This window comes from Rhodnius prolixus, unplaced genomic scaffold, assembly GCF_049639745.1.
Source record: "Rhodnius prolixus isolate KJV_2025 unplaced genomic scaffold, Rpr scaffold_1, whole genome shotgun sequence".
Classification (NCBI taxonomy): Eukaryota; Metazoa; Arthropoda; class Insecta; order Hemiptera; family Reduviidae; genus Rhodnius; species Rhodnius prolixus.
Window position 1 is genome coordinate 55209775 of NW_027411581.1, and position 21750 is coordinate 55231524.

General features: G+C 33.0%; 4 protein-coding genes across 6 annotated transcripts in view; all 4 read right to left on the reverse strand.

Moving 5' to 3' along the window:
* The window catches only part of LOC141462362 (venom carboxylesterase-6-like), a 22815-nt gene extending 18551 nt beyond the window's left edge, over positions 1 to 4264 (reverse strand). The window contains exons 1-3 of one of the 2 annotated variants that reach the window (XM_074144156.1): positions 4070 to 4264; positions 3765 to 3971; positions 3546 to 3695 (exon numbers count right to left, since the gene is read on the reverse strand). In XM_074144156.1, the coding sequence (XP_074000257.1) occupies positions 3546 to 3695; positions 3765 to 3953 (339 nt within the window). In that variant the 5' untranslated portion in view covers positions 3954 to 3971; positions 4070 to 4264. Of the gene's footprint in view, positions 1 to 3545; positions 3696 to 3764 lie in introns of both variants that reach the window. The other variant, XM_074144155.1, reaches the window with a different exon arrangement.
* LOC141448664 (venom carboxylesterase-6-like) lies at positions 3775 to 12291 on the reverse strand. The gene is made up of 12 exons (XM_074117176.1): positions 12176 to 12291; positions 11190 to 11364; positions 10904 to 11053; positions 10534 to 10681; positions 10230 to 10415; positions 9618 to 9814; positions 9370 to 9523; positions 9102 to 9280; positions 8874 to 9012; positions 8354 to 8489; positions 4282 to 8259; positions 3775 to 3908 (listed from the first exon to the last, which is right to left on the reverse strand). Exons 1-11 carry the CDS (start codon positions 12289 to 12291, stop codon positions 8097 to 8099), a joined length of 1743 nt encoding a protein of 580 aa, XP_073973277.1. The 3' UTR covers positions 3775 to 3908; positions 4282 to 8096.
* On the reverse strand, positions 11235 to 18296 carry LOC141462371 (esterase E4-like). 2 transcript variants are annotated; one of them, XR_012463196.1, is made up of 6 exons: positions 18161 to 18296; positions 17913 to 18066; positions 17621 to 17799; positions 17393 to 17531; positions 14467 to 14632; positions 11235 to 11364 (listed from the first exon to the last, which is right to left on the reverse strand). XR_012463196.1 is itself a non-coding variant. In XM_074144176.1 (5 exons), exons 2-5 carry the CDS (start codon positions 18064 to 18066, stop codon positions 14559 to 14561), a joined length of 546 nt encoding a protein of 181 aa, XP_074000277.1. In that variant the 5' UTR covers positions 18161 to 18296; the 3' UTR covers positions 13766 to 14558. The 2 variants fall into 2 exon arrangements, 1 of the variants encoding a protein (XP_074000277.1); XM_074144176.1 differs by lacking the exon at positions 11235 to 11364 and having other exon boundaries at positions 13766 to 14632.
* Positions 18258 to 21629, reverse strand: LOC141448672 (juvenile hormone esterase-like). Its single transcript, XM_074117190.1, has 6 exons — positions 21539 to 21629; positions 21276 to 21343; positions 20432 to 20587; positions 20032 to 20179; positions 19729 to 19913; positions 18258 to 18356 (listed from the first exon to the last, which is right to left on the reverse strand). The coding sequence occupies exons 1-5, from the start codon at positions 21627 to 21629 to the stop codon at positions 19735 to 19737; spliced, it is 642 nt and encodes a 213-aa protein (XP_073973291.1). The 3' UTR covers positions 18258 to 18356; positions 19729 to 19734.
* Between the last annotated feature and the right edge of the window lie 121 nt (positions 21630 to 21750).

Below are 21750 nucleotides of genomic sequence, written 5' to 3' on the forward strand. Positions count from 1 at the left end.
AACTTGCTACCATCTCTCATCATACAGACCAGTCATCTTACTACAGACACAAGGAAATATTCTCAAAATTTGTTACTCATTAAATTTGTTACTGGTGCAGTAGGTAAATTCTTACAAGGGTATTAACCTTCCATTTTATTACCATGGAAATATAATTCATGTAATCTGTCCCATTTCTCTGCACCCAATTCTTTCTTACTTCGCCGTCTCTACGAAAAATAAAAAAAAAAACTCCTTCAGTAAAAACACGCAAATCTTGAGATCAGAAAATGTCTAAACAATAACTTGTTTACAAAAGGCAAATGGTGGTTTGAAAGCTTTTAACTTTTTCAGTCTGATTGGTTATTTTGGATAAATCAAATGTTCAGAAATGTAAATTTTTGAAATTTCAAACCTTTGTTTCTCTCCTTCTACTGTTTAGAATTTAATGAATATTATACCAAATTGTAGAGAAAACTGATATAAATATCAGTATAACTGATAACTGATATAAATCGCATTGTTTTAGTGGCAATAGTTAATGAGATATGGGAGGTTAAATTTTGGTGCATCCTGATGATCGATAGCGTTGCCTAGTGGTTTTATTTTGGTAGGCGAGGCGAGGTGACTGATCCAATAGATTGACCGTAGAAGGCGCCAATAAATTTTAGGACATTTTGTATGAAATCTTATATGAAATCCATATGAAATCGGAGTTTGGGCAACAATGTAATTAGGCTTCAGGCCTTGCAATCACAGCACTGTATACAATAACTTTTGCTTTGCGGAGGAGTTCCTGATCTCCTGTCTTCTTCAACAACAATCCTCTTACTTGCACTGATCTGGTGCGCTATCTTGGGCTCTTCACTGGCAAACAATTCGCTAGACTCGAAGACAAATAATGGGAAAACATGCCCAACTTCTTCACAAACTACTTGGTAGAAAGTTCAATAGCACTCAAAAGAGTGATGTGCAACATTATCTTCAAACCTAAGTGGCCTTTCGAACTAAAGAATTCAGTCAAAACAATGATACAAACTGCCTACAGACATACGGTCTGTACGGATAATCCAACTGCTCCGACAGATAATTGATGCTTCTTACAGAGAGACCAACATTACTCTTCATAACGATCATAACACCCCATTCGTACAACAAAGACAAAATATCACAAGATTCATACTGCTCTCTCTACTTGCTTCAACCTTTTCGTAAAGTCTCTCGCCTCTACTATCATTATTGACAATCCACCACATTATTTGAATCGCCAATAGCCCCGGGACTTCAATAAAGCCTGATGATCATCCTCATCATCGATATCCTGTAGACTGTAGAGTGTTTCTGGGTAGTTTCTCTCCACCTGCTCTTCACCCATCATTTACATTTACACTCTGATTTTCTCATCGTATGTATATTTACATAAAGATTGCAAATTGCTAAATTAATTGAAAGAGAATAGTAACATTAGTTATCTAACTCAATATTGGAAAAGGAATGTATTTCAGTCGGAACATCTAAGAAAAATTGATAAATTTGTTGAGCTGAAAGAAATATTTGGTCATCGTTGGTTTGCTAATTCAAGATTGTAAATACTAGCTTGGCAAGGCAGACGGTTTAAGTACATCTTTATTAAGAAATAGAAATTTTGATTGATCTGTGGGGTCCGAATAAAGTACCGTTAACTATTGTAAGCACAGGAATCATCATACAAAAAAGAGTTTAGAAATCCGCCGAATTCTAATGTGATGGATGGTTGATTTTTCTTAAGATGTCTTCGGATGACCAAAAAATAAGAAAAATTTTTTTACAAAATATTAAGTAATAATGATTTTTGGTTTTTTTTCCGACCGTAGTTGATAGATGATTTTTGGTTAAATAGAAATTTTTATTTTTTCAATTTTATCTACAGGGTGTCCCAAGCTATATGGATAACGACTTTTTCTCAGAAACTAAGATAGCTAGAAAAAAACTAAAAAATACGTGTTCCCTTAGTTTTTTGTTAGAAATCCAAATTTAATTTGTAAATTATTTTGGTGCTTCCAGAAGCGAGATACAGGCACCAACTTCATTTTTTCAAATGGGGAGGTGCGGTTTTTATTTCAGAAATAGATTCCTCTATTTTTTTTAAGAAAAATTTACTCGAACGGTTTTTTTCTCTGTGAGCGATATTTAACAAGTTATGAATGAAAACATGATTCTTATAAGAAATTTCAAAATGATATTATAACGGTTTTTTCATTAATAAGAAGAAAAGTACTGTTTTATTATAAATTTTACTCCTCATTAATATTACAGATCATGCTCGAAATGGCCTCCACCATTAGAGATGCATAGATATGCTCTTTCCTGCCAATTGTCCCTTACTGCCAAAGTAATAGATTCGAATTTAACCGAGTTACAGGTAACTATTATTCTTTGCTTTAGTTCATCTACAGATGCAATTCCGGCTTGATTCTGATACACCTAGATTTAGAAATGCTTTTAGATAAGCAGAAATAAGGAAAGAAAGCAAAAAATTATGAATAATCACCTTGTTTTTCAGGTATCCCCAAAGAAAATAGTCAAGTCCGGTGAACGAGGTGGCTACTGAATCGCTACCCGTGTCGATGTAACACCATCAGGCATATAAAGAGATATCTCGATAGGCAATTTGATTGGTGCGTTATATCGACACGGGGGCTATTCAGTGGCCACCTCGTTCACCGGATTTGACACCGATGGACTATTTCCTTTGGGTATCCCTGAAAAACAAGGTGATTATTCATAAGTGTATCAGAATCAAGCCGGGATTGCTTCTGTAGATGAACTAATGCAAAGAATAATAGATGCCTGTAACTCGGTTAGAGCCGAATCTATTTCTTTGGCAGTAAGGGACAATTGGCAGGAAAGAGCATGTCTATGCATCTCTAATGGTGGAGGCCATTTCGAGCAAGGTCTGTAATATTAATGAGGAGTAAAATTTATAATAAAACAGTACTTTTCTTCTTATTCAATGAAAAAACCGTAAAATGTTATCATTTTGAAATTTCTTATAAGAATCATGTTTTCATTCATAACTTCTAAAATATCGCTCACAGAGAAAAACCGTTCGAGTAAATTTTTCTTAAAAGAAATAGAGGAATCTATTTCTGAAATAAAAACCGCACCTCCCCATTTGAAAAAATGAAGTTGGTGCCTGTATCTCGCTTCTGGAAGCACCAAAAAAAATTTACAAATTAAATTTGGATTTCTAACAAAAAACTAAGGGAACACGTATTTTTTAGTTATTTTCTAGCTATCTTAGTTTCTGAGAAAAAGTCGTTATCCATATAGCTTGGGACACCCTGTATATTAGTTTATAATTTTATCTATATTTTATGCAATTCCTTTTGTACAGACCCTGAAGAAGGTAGTAAAAATTAGCGAAACGTTGGTATAAAGCAAAAAAGTTGTTTTTATTCAAGACCGCACCTTGATATTCACCAAAAATCATTAAGTAATAACGTCTTTACAGAAATTTATTTGACAGCTTCTTATCGGGGATATCAAAGTTATTATCACTAAATAGTGAAGGTGATAAAACTTACATTAGGACTGTAAACAGACATATATAGACAGTCTTCATTGCCTAACTTCGTAGTGCTTAATTCAGGATAAAAGTATGGTACTTGAACACAGACACTACCGAAGTTGAACGATTCTCTTACACCTGTCCAAGGTTCTGGTGGCTCAGGATCCTAAAATAAAATCTTTGATTAGGCATCAGTAAAATTGAGATATTAGACTAGTTATTTATGCATATTCACCTGAAATCTACGTTTTCCAACAGGTGGTTTTGCAAATGGAATACCATGGAATGCTGCAATAACTTTCCCATATCTGGATTTAACTTCTGTCCCTCTTAACAATCCATAGGTTGTATTTACAATTAGATTACAGCATTGTGTAAACTGAATTAGTGAAATTAATTCAATAAATATAGCGAACGAATTCATGAATAAAGTCAAATAAAACTGCAAGAAAAAAAATCAAATATTTTCCTTTCTGCGCTAAATTTTAGAAGTTACTTTATTTAGAAAAAATTATTACTCTGTTATAGGTAATTACAAACCCGGAAAAAACGAAGACAAAAGGGACTGTACGGTGGGCACTTTATATAGGCTTCCTTTTTAACCTTTATCTAATAGAATTAAATTCAGATATTAAATTACGTAACTTGAGATAGTAATTTACAGTAGCTTTATAATTATATTGATAGCATGTTCTATTTAACGAACGATATAATTTACTTTTTAAATTCCGGAAATGATACAGTAAACAGACCTGACATTACACCCGTTCAACACTTGGTAACTTCCCACGCTCATCAGGGCAGCCTTAAGAGCGAGGAGCCAACAGTTCTTCCCTACTGCTTACAAATCTTCTCTCCTGCGACCAAGGTGGTCATATCCCGGCTCTGTAGAAGATTTCCAGGAAAAACGTGAAGCCAGCATTCAGAAATCCACTCCATAGCGCCAAATACTCCCCTCCCACTTTTGTGAATAGATTTCTTACCTAACTCTTAAATCATGGATATACTGTCTAAAAAATAAAAACGTAAAAAAAAAATCTTTACAGCCAGCTCTTTAGGGCTGCTAAAAAAGGTAGGGCCGAGATTTTATTTGAATGTTAGCTAGGTTTAGAAAGAAAAAATGTACTTCTTAGAACGAATAATTGTAGAAAGAGAATGATGACCTAAGGTAAGCAATATCGCATATAACTCAGTACGAGACGTTTTTATTTATCACTTATATTTATTTATTTTCAGAATAAATTCTGAGAAGTTCCAGAACTATTAATTTATTCTCCACTAATCTTCGTGTGGCGCGAATCCACCGTGATTAAGACCGTGTAAAGAATAAAAAATGGTTCTTCACTCAGTTTCAGGTAATAAGTTTGAGTTTCAAATTTAAATTCCTCTGCTTCTTTAAATTCCAGATCTTTGCGCAGCGCTCGTTAAAGCTTTCCAGATCAGGCTTAACTCGACTGCAGATACAGCGTCCGCGACTTGATTGCATTTTCCTACCGTGTCTAATTTCGTAGGTACTTCAGCCAACTAATTCTTATTGGAGAAGCTGAAATAGGTTTTTAGTATATGGCATACAGTACAGGCTTATGGTAAGTGTAGATTGTTAATGATTACCATCTGAAACTAAGACAATGTTTTCCACCAGCGTAAAAATCAAGCAGTTCTCCATCATAAGCTGAATGCTGAATAATTTTGCAGGGCCCTAGATAAGAATCTTGATGGAGTCCATTTTTGTCAGTAATGCCCTGTCCAATGATTTGAAGCTTTACATGTTACAGAGAGTTCAGCTGTTGTTTTTGGCGAACTCACTTGATAGCACAACTGAGCTTGACTATTTTTGAATGTTTTATTGTTTGCTTCATTTTGCGTCTAGAATGTCATCAGGTAGAACGAAACAAACGTATGAATCTGATATATGTAATCCATTAACTGTTATAAGGTTTGGGCTGCATTCCACAGCCCAAAACACAACCTTGTAAATGCATATTACCAATCGGCGTGATTGTAGCCGTTTTTGAACATCTTCGTATACATTGGTGTATGGTGGAGATATGCCTTTATCAAATCTAGCCTTTATTTTATAGAATCTATAATATTGGAAATTTCATAACGATCAAGGATTATCTCAAACTAAATCTTTTGTAATTACCACACAACCTTGGTTTTCCATCTTTTGATGCGTTATAGTAGGAGGGTTGACGTATTTACATAACTGAAAAAAATAATAATAGGCAAAATTTAACAAAAAAATAATATTTTTCTGCAACCATGTAGGGAAGTTCTCATTACCCAATTAAAATCAGCTGTGTAATGCCCAACTTCCCACACTAGTGGGGGGAAATTCCCATTAGTGTCACTTTCCGCACTAGTGTGTGGAAAAACTTTATTGTGCTTCCTTGATATAAGAAGTTTTGTTATTAACATAAATATTTTCTGTAAAACTTTAATAAGCTTATTTAACGTAACTAAATATTTAAAAAACGAATATTAAAAAATAAAATAAAAATTGAAAAAAATATAGAAATAAAAATAATACTTTAATAAATAATTAGATATTTTTAATTATAACAGTTAAAAAGGTTATAGTGTTACCTTATAGAAATTTAAAATGGATTCTAGTGATGCCTGTTTAGAAAACACTCCTCCATCAATAAAAGAAAGAGCAGAAAATGTAATAAGTAATGTAAATACGTAAGTAATGTAAATAATTGTAATATAACAATAAATGTTTATAATAAATAAATTACTTTTTGTAGACTGTAAAAATGAAATTTTTAATTTTTTTAGTTAATAAATGGTTGCAGAAAAAATATAATATTTAACTCTAGTGTAAAGTATTTTCCTCACACTCGGCAATTTGCACTTGCACTCTCATCGCTTCGCTCGCTCGTGCGTGCAAACCCTGCCTCGCGTGAGGAAAAGTACTACTTTCCACACTCGTTAAATAAATAACTATTCTTCTAATTTACAATTTTTTTCTTTAGCTGTTATATTCAGCTATGAGAAAAGCCCGATACTTATAAGTGCTAATATGGAAATAGAATAACCACTTCCAACCGCCATCATTCAACAGGAATAGTATATCTTCGGAAAGAGTTAGATACTTTTTCCCCAGCCACTTTACTCTATATTCCGTCAGGACTGGACAGACACCTACATAATGATACAAATCCTCCTGTTCTTCTCTATTACAAAATGCACATAGTCTCTGCTGCTCAGATCTAATTACATTATTATTAAGAGAGATTAATTGCCCACGTAATTTAAAGATCACTCTTATGAGGTTCAAGTTATTCACATCACTTTTGTAGCGCCTGCCTGCTGGATCCAGCATAAGATCTTTATATAAACAATAGAATCTGGACTCATTTGTCCTCTTAACCATTGCACTCCGAAATTCTGTTTTGAGATTAGAGAGAATGTTATTTAAATTTATATCATCGTAATGTGAAAAAGTAGTACCATACTTGGTACCATAAATGAAGGTTATCCTTGTGCCAATAAATATTATATTTAATTATTTCCTGTGCGAGGATCATCGGCAATCTCGCCTTCGGCATTGCAAACCACTTTCTTTAAATACTTAAAATGAAGCTGTAAAGTTTAGAAGTGAATTGAAAGAAAGACATATTCAAGGTTTTTACTGTTTCCGATATTCCTGTGGTGTTATTTTCAACTATTCTCCCTTTATGTCTACCAGCTAAATGTAGTGGTGTAACAGATAAGCTTCAATTAAAGACTTTGGAATGTCTGCTTCTATAAGGGGCCATTCTTTCGTACGTCTTCGCTTCAAATTTAGGTTGAATTCGTTCACTTAATGTTGCTACGGTTTGTTGCAAAATAAATTTTCTTGGCTGCCTTATTTTAATCACGTGGAAGCACTGATGTAGTTACCCAAGTATCTATAAAAAAAAAACAGATCCGTCCGCTTATCTATAAAGAAAAGGCGGCGTTGTGTATTAGCAGGGTTTAGTTAACGTCACTTAAGGGCCGTTTATGTGTTTTCCTGTCTCTTTCTAATTGGCTGTTTTCTTTTTCTAAGCCCAGGGTTATATTCTTTTGCTCGAACCCTAAATCATAAACAAAGCAGGCTCTCTAGTTTTGATTATGTCCTTTCCTCTCGTAGATGTACTAGGACTGTTTCTCCGTTTCTGAAAAAATTGACAGTCCGGTAATTTACCAAAGGCACGTGCTCGGATTATTTCAAGAAGAAATCAAAAACCTATCCTTTAATTTAGAGTTTTCTCTGTAAAAGTATTTTAAGAATTGGAATTTTCGCATTTCATTTACCTTCTAGAAAACTTCCGATTTTTGATTGCTTTCTAACTAAATTTTCATTCAGGCGACAGATCACAGAAGAGATCTGACGTAAAGGAAGAGTGTTGGTATAATCTTTAAGTATCTTTAAGATTGCCTTAGGGGTGATTCCTCAATGATGTGAAATTCCTTTTATTTTTTCCTACAAATAAAAAAGATTATTATATTCGTTGGAGAACGTTAAATGAAATTCTTCTTCAGGGAATAAAGTGAAGGCATAGGGACTTTTTTTATTCAGAAAATCATCAATTTTTCAATCCACATTATCTCTAAAATTCAGTTGCTCCCAAAACTGCATTCGTTCCGGGAAAAGTGTACTGTTAATGGTTACTCCACTATTTTCAATGCTGAGAAAGTTCTGCTCATGATCATTCCACTGTGGCCAATCAAAATCAAATCCTGAAGGAGTCGGTTCTCTGTAAGGTGAATGATTGACTTTAAGTAAGTAATGCTGTCCACTTTAAAACGAAAAAAAAAATACATGTATCAAAAGTATATTTAAAGATTTACCCCAAACTGATGAAGTTGTAAAATAATTTTAACAATAAATTCGATATATATAAATCTTGACTCGATGTCGGTGGTGGAATTTCAAATGGATTTTTATTTCTCCAAACATAAAGTGCATCATCCATATGGGCGCTACCTATTGGTAAATTTAGTAAAAAATGAAAAAAATATTAAAACAGATTAATTTTTTTTTTTGTATTGATTTGTAAGGTGCAAAACAGAATAATAAAACTATCAATAATTTCAGCATATTAAAAAATTAATAAGATGTTTAGTTTCAACAATTTTATTTGTAAATATGTAACACAAGTTAGTGGCGCTATCTATTGATATAAAAGACTGAAGGCCAGAGTTTCCCTGCCAGCTAAAATTTGGTCGCAAGCCAAAAAGACAAGGAACCAAAATAAAAAGAAATTATCCCCCCCCCGCTATCTCTTGGTGATTTCAGCATTGTTTCGGTTTTGAACGGAAACGGTCCCAGAAGTGAATAGCAGCCCGTGTATTGAGAAGTTACATTTACCTGTTAAAACTATTTCACCAGCGAACGATTCTTGATAACTGTTCTCACCAAGATAATTGAAGTAATAAAAGTAATGAGGACCTCGATGCTTTCGCAAGGCTTTTACAACTGGCCAAATAAACAGTCCATCAGTATACATCTGCAGACAATACAAATTTAATTCTAACCATTTTTCACTGCACAGTAAGAAAAATATACTAAGAAAACAAAAACCAAATCTTCACTTACGTCACTTAAATTTCTGAACAATTTCATTGTAATTGACTTCCCTCCGAAGTAGAATTCTCTTATTTGTTTAGCTACTTGTTCGGGTTTCGAGGCTGTATTATCAAATAATAACGATATCGGAGCTACTTGATTGAATTTTTGATCAAATTCTGTGAGAGAATCAGGTGCTTGCACGAAAGCTGAAAAGAGAATTTAACGAATATAAATATAAGGTTGAAAACAGTTTGAATCAATTAGGCCGTGGTTATTAAACCATAATATTAATTACCTCCAGTTCTGACTAAGCCCTCCAAACTGCCTGCACTCACAATCCAAGGTATTGGAGCTGGTACGACATTGTGCGGATTAAACGGCAGAAATGGATTCGATGCATTTGTGTCAAAAATTGGAAGAAATACTAATACAGGGTCGACTTGAAACATCTACAAATTATGATAAATACAATTAAAAGATAATTCGTTTTTAAATTTTTGACTTAACTGAAAGTCTGGAAGTAAAGATAAATAATATTTTTACCATAAATTGTTGGAATGATTCAGTGAGTTCATATGCATTCTTACTTCTCAAGCAGTTCAAAATCTCTACGGAAGATTCTGTAGAGCAATTGAATATCTGTCCCATCTTTATTGCTCTACTGCGTGCTATTCCTGGTGGTGAGTTCACCCAGTTAGTGAGAGCTGACACAGACTGGCTGATACCTCTGTGGAATAAGCCTGAACAACAGAAATATTCATCATTTGCTGTCACTGACCACAATAAGCAGCAATTCTGTTCGAAGCTTCACCTCAATTGGGGCTAGCTCATTTTATTATTACATTCGCTGGCCACTTTGTTACATGGTTAAGAAGAAATAACTTTTGGACAGGTTCTTCCAAAATGACAAATGCACATACTTATCGTCTTTTATATACTTACAGAATTCTACCTGACCATCCACTGGGTTCTACCTTTCGATTTGTGATGAAAAGGGTATCTAGCAACAGTTCTCTGCAGTTGAATTTTTTTTGCTTTAATATCGCAAGAAAAGTTATTACTATTGAACTTTATTTTAATTTTTCTAAAAATTATAAAAACCTATTATAAATTAATTCTATTTATCTTAAAATAAATAAGGTAAGAATTGCAAACCTTTGCTCATTGGCGAGTACATGTGATAGTGTACACAAGCACCTCCGGCACTTTCGCCAATCAGAGTCACTTGGTTCGGATCTCCACCGAAATTGGCAATATTGTTCTTCACCCATACCAACGCCATAACTTGATCTTTCAATCCCATATTACCAGGCATAATATCATCTTCCATGGTGAGGAATCCTACCACAGTACCATCAAATCAATGTTTGGAAAGATATTGAATCCTTTTCTACAATTTATTTCATATCTGCCTCCATTTCTAGAGTTCATCAACGAAACTGTGTTTAAATTTACCTACCAAACACGCCCAGCCTATAATTTGGCATCACCACTACAATGTCGTAATCTGAGAAAAATTCTGGCGACCTATCAATTTCACCAGATCCCAAAAAAAATCCACCATAATTTAAATACACCAGAACTGGCAACAACTTTTTTGGTTTTAACTGGGGAAAAAAAATTTGTTGATTATCCTAGCATTAACTAATATTACTTCATTTCAGATGTGTAATACATAGCTCTAGAGCTTAGAAAAAAGAAGTTCAGTTCGTTCTCTAAGAAAGAATATGAGTTTGGTGTAGAAGAGGAACAGATAGAGATTAATGAAGATTTTGATATCGCGAAGAGGGAATGTCGTAAAATAAATAAGATTTATAATTAATACTTACATTTGGACTGTAAACGGATAGATAGAGGCAGTCTTCATTACCTAGTTTCGTCGTGCCAACTGGAAGGAAAAGGAATGGTATCTGTACACAGACGCTGCCAAAATTGTACGCTTCTCTAACACCAAGCCATGGCTCTGGTGGCTGAGGATCCTGTTAAAGGGAAAAATTAAAACTAAAACAAAACCTTATTTTCAATCAAAAAATTATTGTAGCACAACTCAGTATTTTTATTAAAGAAGGAAAAAATGCAAAGAATTCTAAAATATTGTTTAACATTAACTTTTACCTGAAATCGAAGTTCACCAAGAGGTGGTTTTGCAAAAGGAATAGCATGGAATGCTGCAACAATTCTACCGTTTCTAGAAGAAAATTCTCTTCCTCTCAACACCCCATAAGTTGTGTTTACAGTTAGTTGATTGCATTGTGTAAATTGTACCAGTAAAATTAATTTAATAATTAGACTGAAAGAAATCATGATGTCTGTTTTAAAATATATACTCTTTAATAGAGATCAATGCAAGGTGTGAGTACACAAATGTTAGCGTTGGCTAAAATCGTTACTTTAATATAAAAATTTTAACTAATAAGATACTTCACTCAGGAATAAAGACTTATTTAGAGATTTGTACTTTTATGTACAAATGTTAACTAACGATATACTTTACTCTTGTAGTAAATATTTATTCAGAGATAAAGTCGTAACCGGAAGTTAACGTTAATAGTAGGGGAATTTATCTTCTTTGTATTCTAAAATTGATTTTATTTTCCTGTATGCACTAAATAGAATGTATAGTATAAAGTTTGGGTCAACCTTACTAGCTCGGTATATCATTTGTCATACCACTATAACACTTAGCGCTCCTTTAATGGAGCACACAGCAAAGCCGGAATATTTGCAATTAGAGAAAGATTATTTCTCAAAACTAACATTCCAAAAAAGTTAGAGTTATAAGCAAAAAATTGATTTTGAATAACTATGAGCCAGTTCCCAGTTGCATTCAGAATATCTATTATAAACTTTTTTTAATTTGAAATTAATTTCAGAACAGATTTTGAATATGTTAAAGAAGCTGCTGCTCATCTGTGGACCTAATGAAGATGCAGAAAGTGAAAAGACGAACATATTTCCTCAAATTTGAAACGTGAAGGATCTACTAACAGATTATATCAGTAATAAAGTTATTTTAATTTTGATAATTCCCTTATTTTGCTATAAATATTTTTTAAAAAAAGGTTTTTTCGACTATTGAGTCTTTTAGTCGGTCATTTTACATTAATCCGTCAATCCAAGTTGCAAGACCTTCTGCCAGATCTTCTGTCAGTCTATATCCTGTTATCTCCTTCTCAGCCAGATCTTTCCATGTAAAAAGTTCATGGTTAGAAAGCATAAAAGTGATAAGGAAGTTGTATTTTCTTTAAAGAAACTACGAGGAAACGGTCTCGGTCGCAAAAACATTTTATCACACACTATGGTACATCATTTTATAGCATATAATTAATTAATTTTAGGACATAACGAAAGATTGGGTAATCATAAGACTATAAAAATATACTGTACTTAACCAATACATTTGCATAGACAATACGTTCTCTGTAAGAATTCTTAGTGGCAGTTAATTCCTTTCTGAGAGTGTGAGTGAGAGAGAATGAGAAAGTGTCTTTCTTACACTTAATCTAAACTAAAAATAGAGACAATGACCTGAAACTTAATTTTTCCAGTTATTAGATATGGTAAAACAAAGGATTCATAGTTGATAATTATAACAGAGCTATTATAAAACACTACTGATGTAAATTGAGACTACTCCTTAATTATTTTAGATAAGATAGGTAAGTAACAATTGAACCATTATACTTTTAAAATATTTATCTCTCCCTCCCTCCTCTGTGCACTGTCCGTGGTAACAAAGTTCGATAACATTCTTGTGACAATGGGATTCGTTAACCGAATTATGTTTACCATAACGAGGTCCTTATTTGTACCCAACCTTCGGTTGGCTTTAGTTATCTATTATACTGATAGTTACTTATTACGAATTTTATTTAATTTTGACTCATGGTACAGTAAGTTTTTATGATTAATACTTGTGAATAATTAACAAATACCAGGGTTCTCTTCTTTTATTTTTTCTTTATGGTTTCTTTTTTTTATTTTTTGAATTTTAAGGAAAAAATAATATTATTTAAATAAAAACTTGTTTCCAACGATTGGCCTCTCACGGAAGAGTTATAAATCATCGCGGTAGTGTCTTTGTTTACTATACTAAGAGTGTGTGAAGCACTTTTGTATATAATTTGAATAAAGACATCATCTATTCCTTCAAAGTAAAGTTTAAAAATAGAAAGTAAAGAAATCACCTGTTTTTTCAGGCGGGGCTTAACGTCATACTACCAATTAGATATCGTGGATGGGGACGGAAGCACAAACTTTACAGTTAATATTTTTTGTAACAAATAATAGAAGCAGCACAAGAGATTCGAACTAGGGATCTCCTATTTAGTAATTCAGGCTTCGTAACAACTGTACTTGACTCAGCCTTCGTATCAACCTACTAGTAGCTATAACTGAACGACAGTTCGTAGTGCGTAAACAATTATCCAATACGAAAAATCGTAGCAAGCTCAAACTTCTACCACTGTGGTTTCAGACACTAAGATTTCGCTAAATCAGCCAACTATTAGTATCAAAAATGTGCAGTTTTTATTTTCTATTAATATCTATGATATTTTTCTTAAATTATTTCTCTGCATTTTTCTTTATCGAATTTGCAAGTAACATAATCGTACTTCAGTACCTGAAACTTTTGTTCCAACCAATTTCTCTTAGAAAATTGATTTTGTTGAGAGCTCCCGGTGGTTGCAATTTCAAGCTAAAGTTTCAGCCGTATGAAGTTCAAAGTGATTGTTAAGACCATCTTATCTGATGATTTCAAAAAAGGTGAAAAGCGGTTTGTTAAGGGGGTGTATTATACACTGTGACAATGTACCAAACAGTTACAATTCCGCGCACCAAATGAGACTACTAAACTTACCTTAAAGCATGCTCAAGTGAAGAAAGAACTTACTTGGGCATTCCACCCAATCAATTCACATCGTCACTATCCCTAATGTTTCACCAGATGTTCTGAGGATGGCTCCCCAAAACATCCGTAATTTGGCTCACCTAGGAAGTTCTAAAAGAAGGAAAGAGACGGTAGTCAAGAATAACTACTCCAGCAGTTCAATGCACATCGCCATCCAAGATAATCTGAATATGGTAGTTCAATTTAAGAAATTGGGAGCATTTTAGGAACCTTCTTTTAGCCTTGACTATACTTTTTTAATAGTTATCTATATTCTATGATATCTTAGTGTGTAAGGGATTGTATAATTTTCAAGCCCTAAGCAGTGTAACAATTCTATTCATATCTTTACAGATTTTTTTTTAAAAATACTTTATTCCTGAACTCTGCTATTTTAAAACATTTGTAACGATATTTTCTAAACTCGTTAAGCTAAATAATAACTGCACTGAGGTACATTGAACTAATTAAACATAAAATTAAGTACGGTAAATAACATACCTCTGCTCATCGGAGAGAACATATGGTAATGAGCACTTGCACCTCCAGCAAAATCACCAAGCAGTGTTACTTGATTTGGATATCCTCCAAAATTAGCAATATTGTCCTGGATCCATTTTAATGCCATAAGTTAGTCTTCCATAGTGAGAAACCCTGGCAACACGTACTGAAAAATGTGCCAAATAGTATTTTTTGCAGCAAAAGAAAAAAAAAATTAAATTAATATAAAAAATATTTGAAACTTAATAACTTCTATTTAAAAAAATATTATAAATTAAAGGTCTGTGGTTAATCTTCAGTTTCAGCGTCTTTAGGGTTGTTAAAGTAGGGCCAAGTTTTCATTTGAATTTTAGATAGTTATAAAAGACAAAAAAAGTACTTCTTAGAACGAATAAGTGTAGAAAGAGAATGACGCTCTAAAACAGCAATATCGTATCAAACCCAGTACGAGACGTTTTTATTTATTACAATATTTATATTTATTTATTCTCAGAATAAATTCTGAGAAGTTCCAGAAATATTTATTTATTCTCTACTAATCCGAATTATGAGGTCCGTGTAAAGAATAAGAAAATGTTCTTCGCTGTTTCAAGTAATAAATTTGAGTTTCAAATTGAAATTCTGTTGCTTCTTGAAATTCTTGATGTCTTCCAAAATGGACTTAACTAATATGCTAGATGTGTTAACAAAGTTGCCTCACTCAACTGAGCTTGGTTTCGAATGCTTCATTATTTGAGTAGAACGAAGCAAACATTTGAATGAAATGTGCACTGCACAAATAAGGGGTGATTACTCAGAGTAGACAAAAGAAGGTTTGACAAAGAAATAAAATAAAATTAATATAATAACCCCCAATGATTCTTCAGGGAATAAAATGAAATCAAAGAAACTTTTTTATTCATAAAATAATCAATTTCCATCCACTTTATCTCTAAAATTCCGTTGCTCCCAAAACTGCATTCGTTCCGAGAAAAGTGTACTGTTAATGGATACTCCACTATTTTCAATGCTGAGAAAGTTCTGCTCATGATCATTCCACTGTGGCCAATCAAAATCAAATCCTGAAGGAGTCGGTTCTCTGAAGGATAAATGATTGACATCTTAACCACATAATAATAATTAATACTGCCAACTTAAAAACGAAAACTATTAAAAAACAAAAATATCTGCAAGTGTAATCAAAGATTTACCCCAAGCTGGCAAAGTTGTAGAATAATTTAACCAATAAATTCGATATATATAAATCTTGACTCGATGTCGGTGGTGGAATTTCAAATGGATTTTTATTTCCCCAAACATAAAGAACATCATCCGTATGTAAATTTTATGAAAAAAATAAACAAAATTATTATAACAGAATAATTAAAGTATCAATGAATTAAGCACAAAAAAAAAGAATGAACAAGTTGTTTAGTTTCAACTCTATTTGCAAATTTCTTGGAACAATGGGCGTTGCGCACAGTTTAGTGTTTTATTGCTACTATATTTTTTAGTTTCGTTTTATTAAATAATTGTTTAAAACTAAAATGCTTACTTTTCTTTTTGTTACTTCACCAAAAATTGACATACGAGGAGTAAATTAATAAATTGATAGCGAAAAGTCGGTTACGCAACATCCCAGTTTTTCTGGATTTACACCCCTCTGTTCGGGGTAGGGTTCTATTAAAAACAAAACATCTATACGGTCTTGAAGGTTAATAAATGGACAAGTTTTTCTGTAATTAGTGACTCCTTGATTCATTAATCATTGAAAAAATACAGTTGAAAATTTTAACAAAAATCATCGAGAACGAATTTTTTAGACATTAAAGTAAAAATTTCATTGTTTTTTAGAAATGTTTTGAGACCCTAGGTTAAACAGATTTATAGGAAATTTGATGCTCTTTCGTTTGAAATAAATAGATTTGTTATAGGATAACGCAGGGGTCGGCAACCTATTTCAAGTAGAGAGCCATTTCTCCTTAAATAATTTTTATAAATCTTACCAAGAGCCGCAAGGATGATAGTGTAAACAAACTCTGAAGATCATTTGTATTAACAATTTATTATTTTATGATATTCAATAACATTTAAATGTTTTAAAACTGTGCGGTAGGGCATGGTAAAAGGGTAAATCGTCAAAAACTGCCCGAAAAAGCGTAACGTTGAAAAACAGTTAACTTTGACAATTTTATATATTTATTTTCACATATTGCAAAGTAAATAAACGAATAAATAATAACTAAACCTGTATTTGAATGAAAATGGCAGCAGTCTTTTATAATTACGTACTGTATTTTAAAATAAGTAATTCTATTCAATTTCCAAACCTATCACATTTAAAATTCTTTTTGAGAAAATATCTTTACTTTTATAAAATGAAATTTTCATTTATTTCAATAAAATTGAAATATACAATTGATTTTGGACAGGCTGAAGAGCCACACAATTAGGATAAAAGAGCCGCGGGTTGCCGACCCCTGGGATAACGGATAGAAATGTTACGGCCGTTTATATGGTGAAAAATGCGAACACCGACGGAAAAGTTAAAAATTCAAATATCTTGGACACCATTGAGAATCGGGCCAAAGTGAACAGAATATTTTTTGTTGCATTTGAGCTGCTGAATCACTTCCCGACGTTTCGACCACTCCTCCGCATACACACTGTATACAGAGTAAAAGTGCCCCTAGAAATTAAAAGTTTCTAACTTTCAAGCGCGAAAGCTCTAGAGGCTAAAGGTGGAGGAGTGTCTCTCTTAACAGTCGAATTTGCCTTGCTTAAGAGATCCCCTGCAAGCTCAAATTTGAATACAGGCATTACAGATTAGGAACCAAAATAAAAACAAATAGTCCCTGCTATTTCTTGGTGATTCCAACAATGACTGTTTTTTTAACCGAAAAATTTGAGCCCAGAAGTGAATATCTACTGCCTGTATTACATTTACCTGTTAAAACTCTTGCACCAGCGAACGATTCTTGATAACTGTTCTCACCAAGATAATTGAAGTAATAAAAGTAATGAGGACCTCGATGCTTTCGCAAGGCTTTTACAACTGGCCAAATAAACAGTCCATCAGTATACATCTGCTGACAATAAAAATTCAATTCTAACCATTTTTCACTGCACAGTAAGAAAAAGATACTAAGAAAATAAAAACCAAATCTTCACTTACGTCACTTAAATTTCTAAACAATTTCATCGTAATTGACTGGTCTCCAAAGTAGAATTCTCTTAGATGTTTAGCTACATGTTCAGGTTTGGAGGCGGTACTATCAAATAATAAGGATATCGGTGCAACATAATTGAATTTTTGATCAAATTCTGTAAGCGAATCTGGTGCTTGCACGAATGCTGAAAAGAGAATTTAAATAGGATCTAACAATAATTACGTTGTAAATCTAAAAAACGAATATAAATAGAGGTTTAAAACAGTTTGAATCCATTAGACCGTGGTTTAATATTACCTCCAGTTCTGGCTAAGCCCTCCAAACTGCCTGCACTCACAATCCAAGGTACTGGTGCTGGCACGACATTGTGCGGATTAAACGGCAGAAATGGATTCGATGCATTTGTGTCAAAAATTGGAAGAAATACTAATACAGGGTCGACTTGAAACATCTACAAATTATGAAAAATACAATTAAAAGATAATTTGTTTTTAAGATTTTGACTTGACTGAAAGACTGGAAGTAAAGATAAATAATATTTTTACCAAAATTGTTGGAATGATTCAGTGAGTTCATATGCATTCTTACTTCTTAAGCACTTCAAAATCTCTACAGAAGATTCTGTAGAGCAATTGAATATCTTTCCCATCTTTATTGCTCTACTGCGTGCTATTCCTGGCGGTGAGTTCGCCCCGTTAGTGAGAGCTGTCCCAGACTGGCTGATACCTCTGTGGAATAAGCCTGAACAACAGAAATATTTATCATTTGCTAACATTGACCACAATAAGCGGTAATTAACAAAATTAAAATAAATGTAGATATTCTATCCGAAGCTTTGGGTGTGAGCAAATATAATCTAAATTACCTGACAACTAACATCTAAACTGGGGCTAGATCATTCTATTGTATATTGGCTGGCAAGTTTGTTACATGGTTAAGAAAAAGTACCTTGTGGAAAGTTCTTCCCGACTGATTCTTGCACATGCTTAGAGACTGGAAAATCCAGGGTAACCGTTCGATTGTTACCTATCGAATTGTTAAGAGTGATGAAAAGTATATTTAGCTGCAGTGACCAGTGCTATGACATGGCCAATCGACTTACTCTTCAGTTGTAAAGTTTTTTGTCTACACGACTAAATAATACTAAAAATTAATCTAGCAGAAAATACATAGAACATGACGTCCTATGTATTTAACAAATGATTTTCATTTGTTTCAACCTAAGGCTCCGTTCCTTCTTGGCTAGCGATTCAAGAATTTAGACAAGGTTCAGTTGCATTAAAAAGAGCTCGGCATGGATACTAACTAGACAATAAGTACTAGTTGAAAAAAACACAGATGTAAATATGTATATTAGGGGGTTTACATAAAATTTCATACGATGGTTTGATTTTTCAATGTTCCATTTTATCGAGTCAATTTTATCAAGTCCATATGTGTTTCCAGAAAATCGTAGATATTCTTCCAGCAATTCTCACTTCCAGACATGCTATTTCCACGAACTAAGAATTGTTTCAATTTATTATTCTACTTTAATAATATCAGATATAAGATATTTCATTAAAAATTTCACTTTAGTAGGAGGCTAATTCCATCTTTCTCCCTAAGTGCTCTTAACAGAAATTTCTTGGAGAAATGCCCCAAATAAAAGTTAAAGATCGACTTTGGGTTTAACGAGTGTGCCATGCATAAATGATGTCGTCGGTGAAAAATATGAAATAAGTGAAAAACAGAACTGTTGCTTTATGGTACTTCTAGATTAAAAATTTGCATCCAGATGATGCAGATCTAAATGTTAGCTCTCTTGAGGGTACGAAAAGGAAATATAAAGGTGTAACTAATTTTCATCTTTTATTTTAAAGCTAGTGTTCACATAAAAAGACACATATTCTAAATATCATTTTTTAGACTGAAGGGATATCAAGACAATCTGCAAAGAGATTCATAATGATCACTTGATGCTATCCGAATACTTTTTAACAGAAGTAAGAAAAATGGAAGTTCTAAATTTATGTGTCCCTGATAAACTTTATTTCAGTTTTTCTATAATAATAAAAATCTATTCTAAATTAATTCTATGTATCATAAAATAAATAAGGTAAGAAATGCAAACCTTTGCTCATTGGTGAGTACATGTAATAGTGTACACTTGCACCTCCGGACTTTCGCCAATCAGAGTGACTTGGTTCGGAACTCCACCGAAATTGGCAATATTATTCTTCACCCATACCAAGGCCATAACTTGATCTTTCAATCCCATATTACCAGGCATAATATCATCTTCCATGGTGAGGAATCCTACCACAGTACCATCAAATCAATGTTTGGAAAGATATTGAATCCTTTTCTACAATTTACTTCAAATCTGTCTCCATTTCTAGAGTTCATCAACAAAACTGTGTTTAAATTTACATACCAAGTACGCCCAGCCTATAATTTGGCATTACGACTACAATGTCAAAATCTAAGAAAAATTCTGGTGACCTATCAATTTCACCAGATCCCAAAAAAAATCCACCATAATTTAAATATATCAAAACTGGTAACAGCTTTCTTGGTTTTTTCTAGAAAATAAAAGAAAAATTTATTGGTTAACAATTTTTTGATTTAGACTTAATTGATTAATTTTACTTTAATTAATTCAGATCTCCAAAACATAGGTTTTGAACTTAGAAGAATGAAGTTCAGTTCATTCTCTAACAGTGGAGGTGATTTATAGAGTGTTGTCAGAAATAAATTTTGTTGAAGAACTTGACATCGCTGAGCAAAGTAAGAGGTCAAGTTGTAAAATAATAATATTTATTAATAATACTTACATTTGAACTGTAAACGGATAGATAGAGACAGTCTTCATTGCCTAGTTTCGTCGTGCTAACTTGAAGGAACATGTATGGTATCTGTACACAGACGCTGCCAAAATTATACGCTTCTCTAACACCAACCCAAGGCTCTGGCTCTGGTGGCTGGGGATCCTTTTAAAGGGAAAAATTAAAACTAAAACAAAACCTTATTTTCAATCACAAGTTAGCACAACTCCATATTTTTATTAAAGAAGGAAAAAATGCAAAGAATTCTAAAATATTGTTTAACATTAATTTTCACCTGAAATCGAAGTTCACCAAGAGGTGGTTTTGCAAAAGGAATACCGTGGAATGCTGCAACAATTCTACCATTTCTTGAAGTAAATTCTCTTCCTCTCAACACCCCATAAGTTGTGTTTACAGTTAGTTGATTGCATTGTGTAAATTGTACCAGTAAAATTAATTTAATAATTAGACTGAAAGAAATCATGATGTCTGTTTTAAGATATATACTCTTTAATAGAGATCAATGCAAGGTGTGAGTACACAAATTATAATGTAAATAAACTAAACATGTTACTTTTATGTACAAATGTTAACTAAAAATACTTCACTCAGGAATAAAGACTTATTTAGAGATTTGTACTTTTATGTACAAATGTTAACTAACGAGATACTTCACTCACGGAATAAATATGAACTTATTCATTGATAAATTCGAAGCCGGAAGTTAACGTTAATAGTAGGGGAATTTATCTTATATGTATTCTTGTTAAAATTGATTTTTTTCCCCCTTGTGTACACTGAATAGAATGTATGCCTACTGTAAAGTTTGGGTCGGCTGTTGTTACATACGTACATCTGTATCACTATGTATCTGTTTTTCTATGATTTTCTTTATCACATTTGCTAGTATTATACCCCAACCTTAAGTTTTTATTAGTACAATCAATTTCTCTTACAAATTAAGTCTTATCTGAAGATTTCAAAAAAAGTGGTACGGTTGGGTAAGGGGGTATTTATTAATCACAGTGACAATGAATCAAACAATTATAATCTCGCGCTTTAAGTGAGTCTACTAACATTTACCTTAAAGCATTCTCAAGAGAAGAAAGAACTTACTTGGGCATTCCACCCACATCTTTTTATCGACCACATATTTGTAGGGGACTAGCCCATTTTTCGAAAGACGGCAGATTCCTTGCTCTTCCATGTTTGGGCATTCCTATTTCACTATTTATGAATCGATAGAGATAGTAAGGTTTGCCAGTTTGAATTTTGCCCTTCCTCCTGGATCTGCTATAAGATATATTAGGACTGTTTCTATGTTTCTG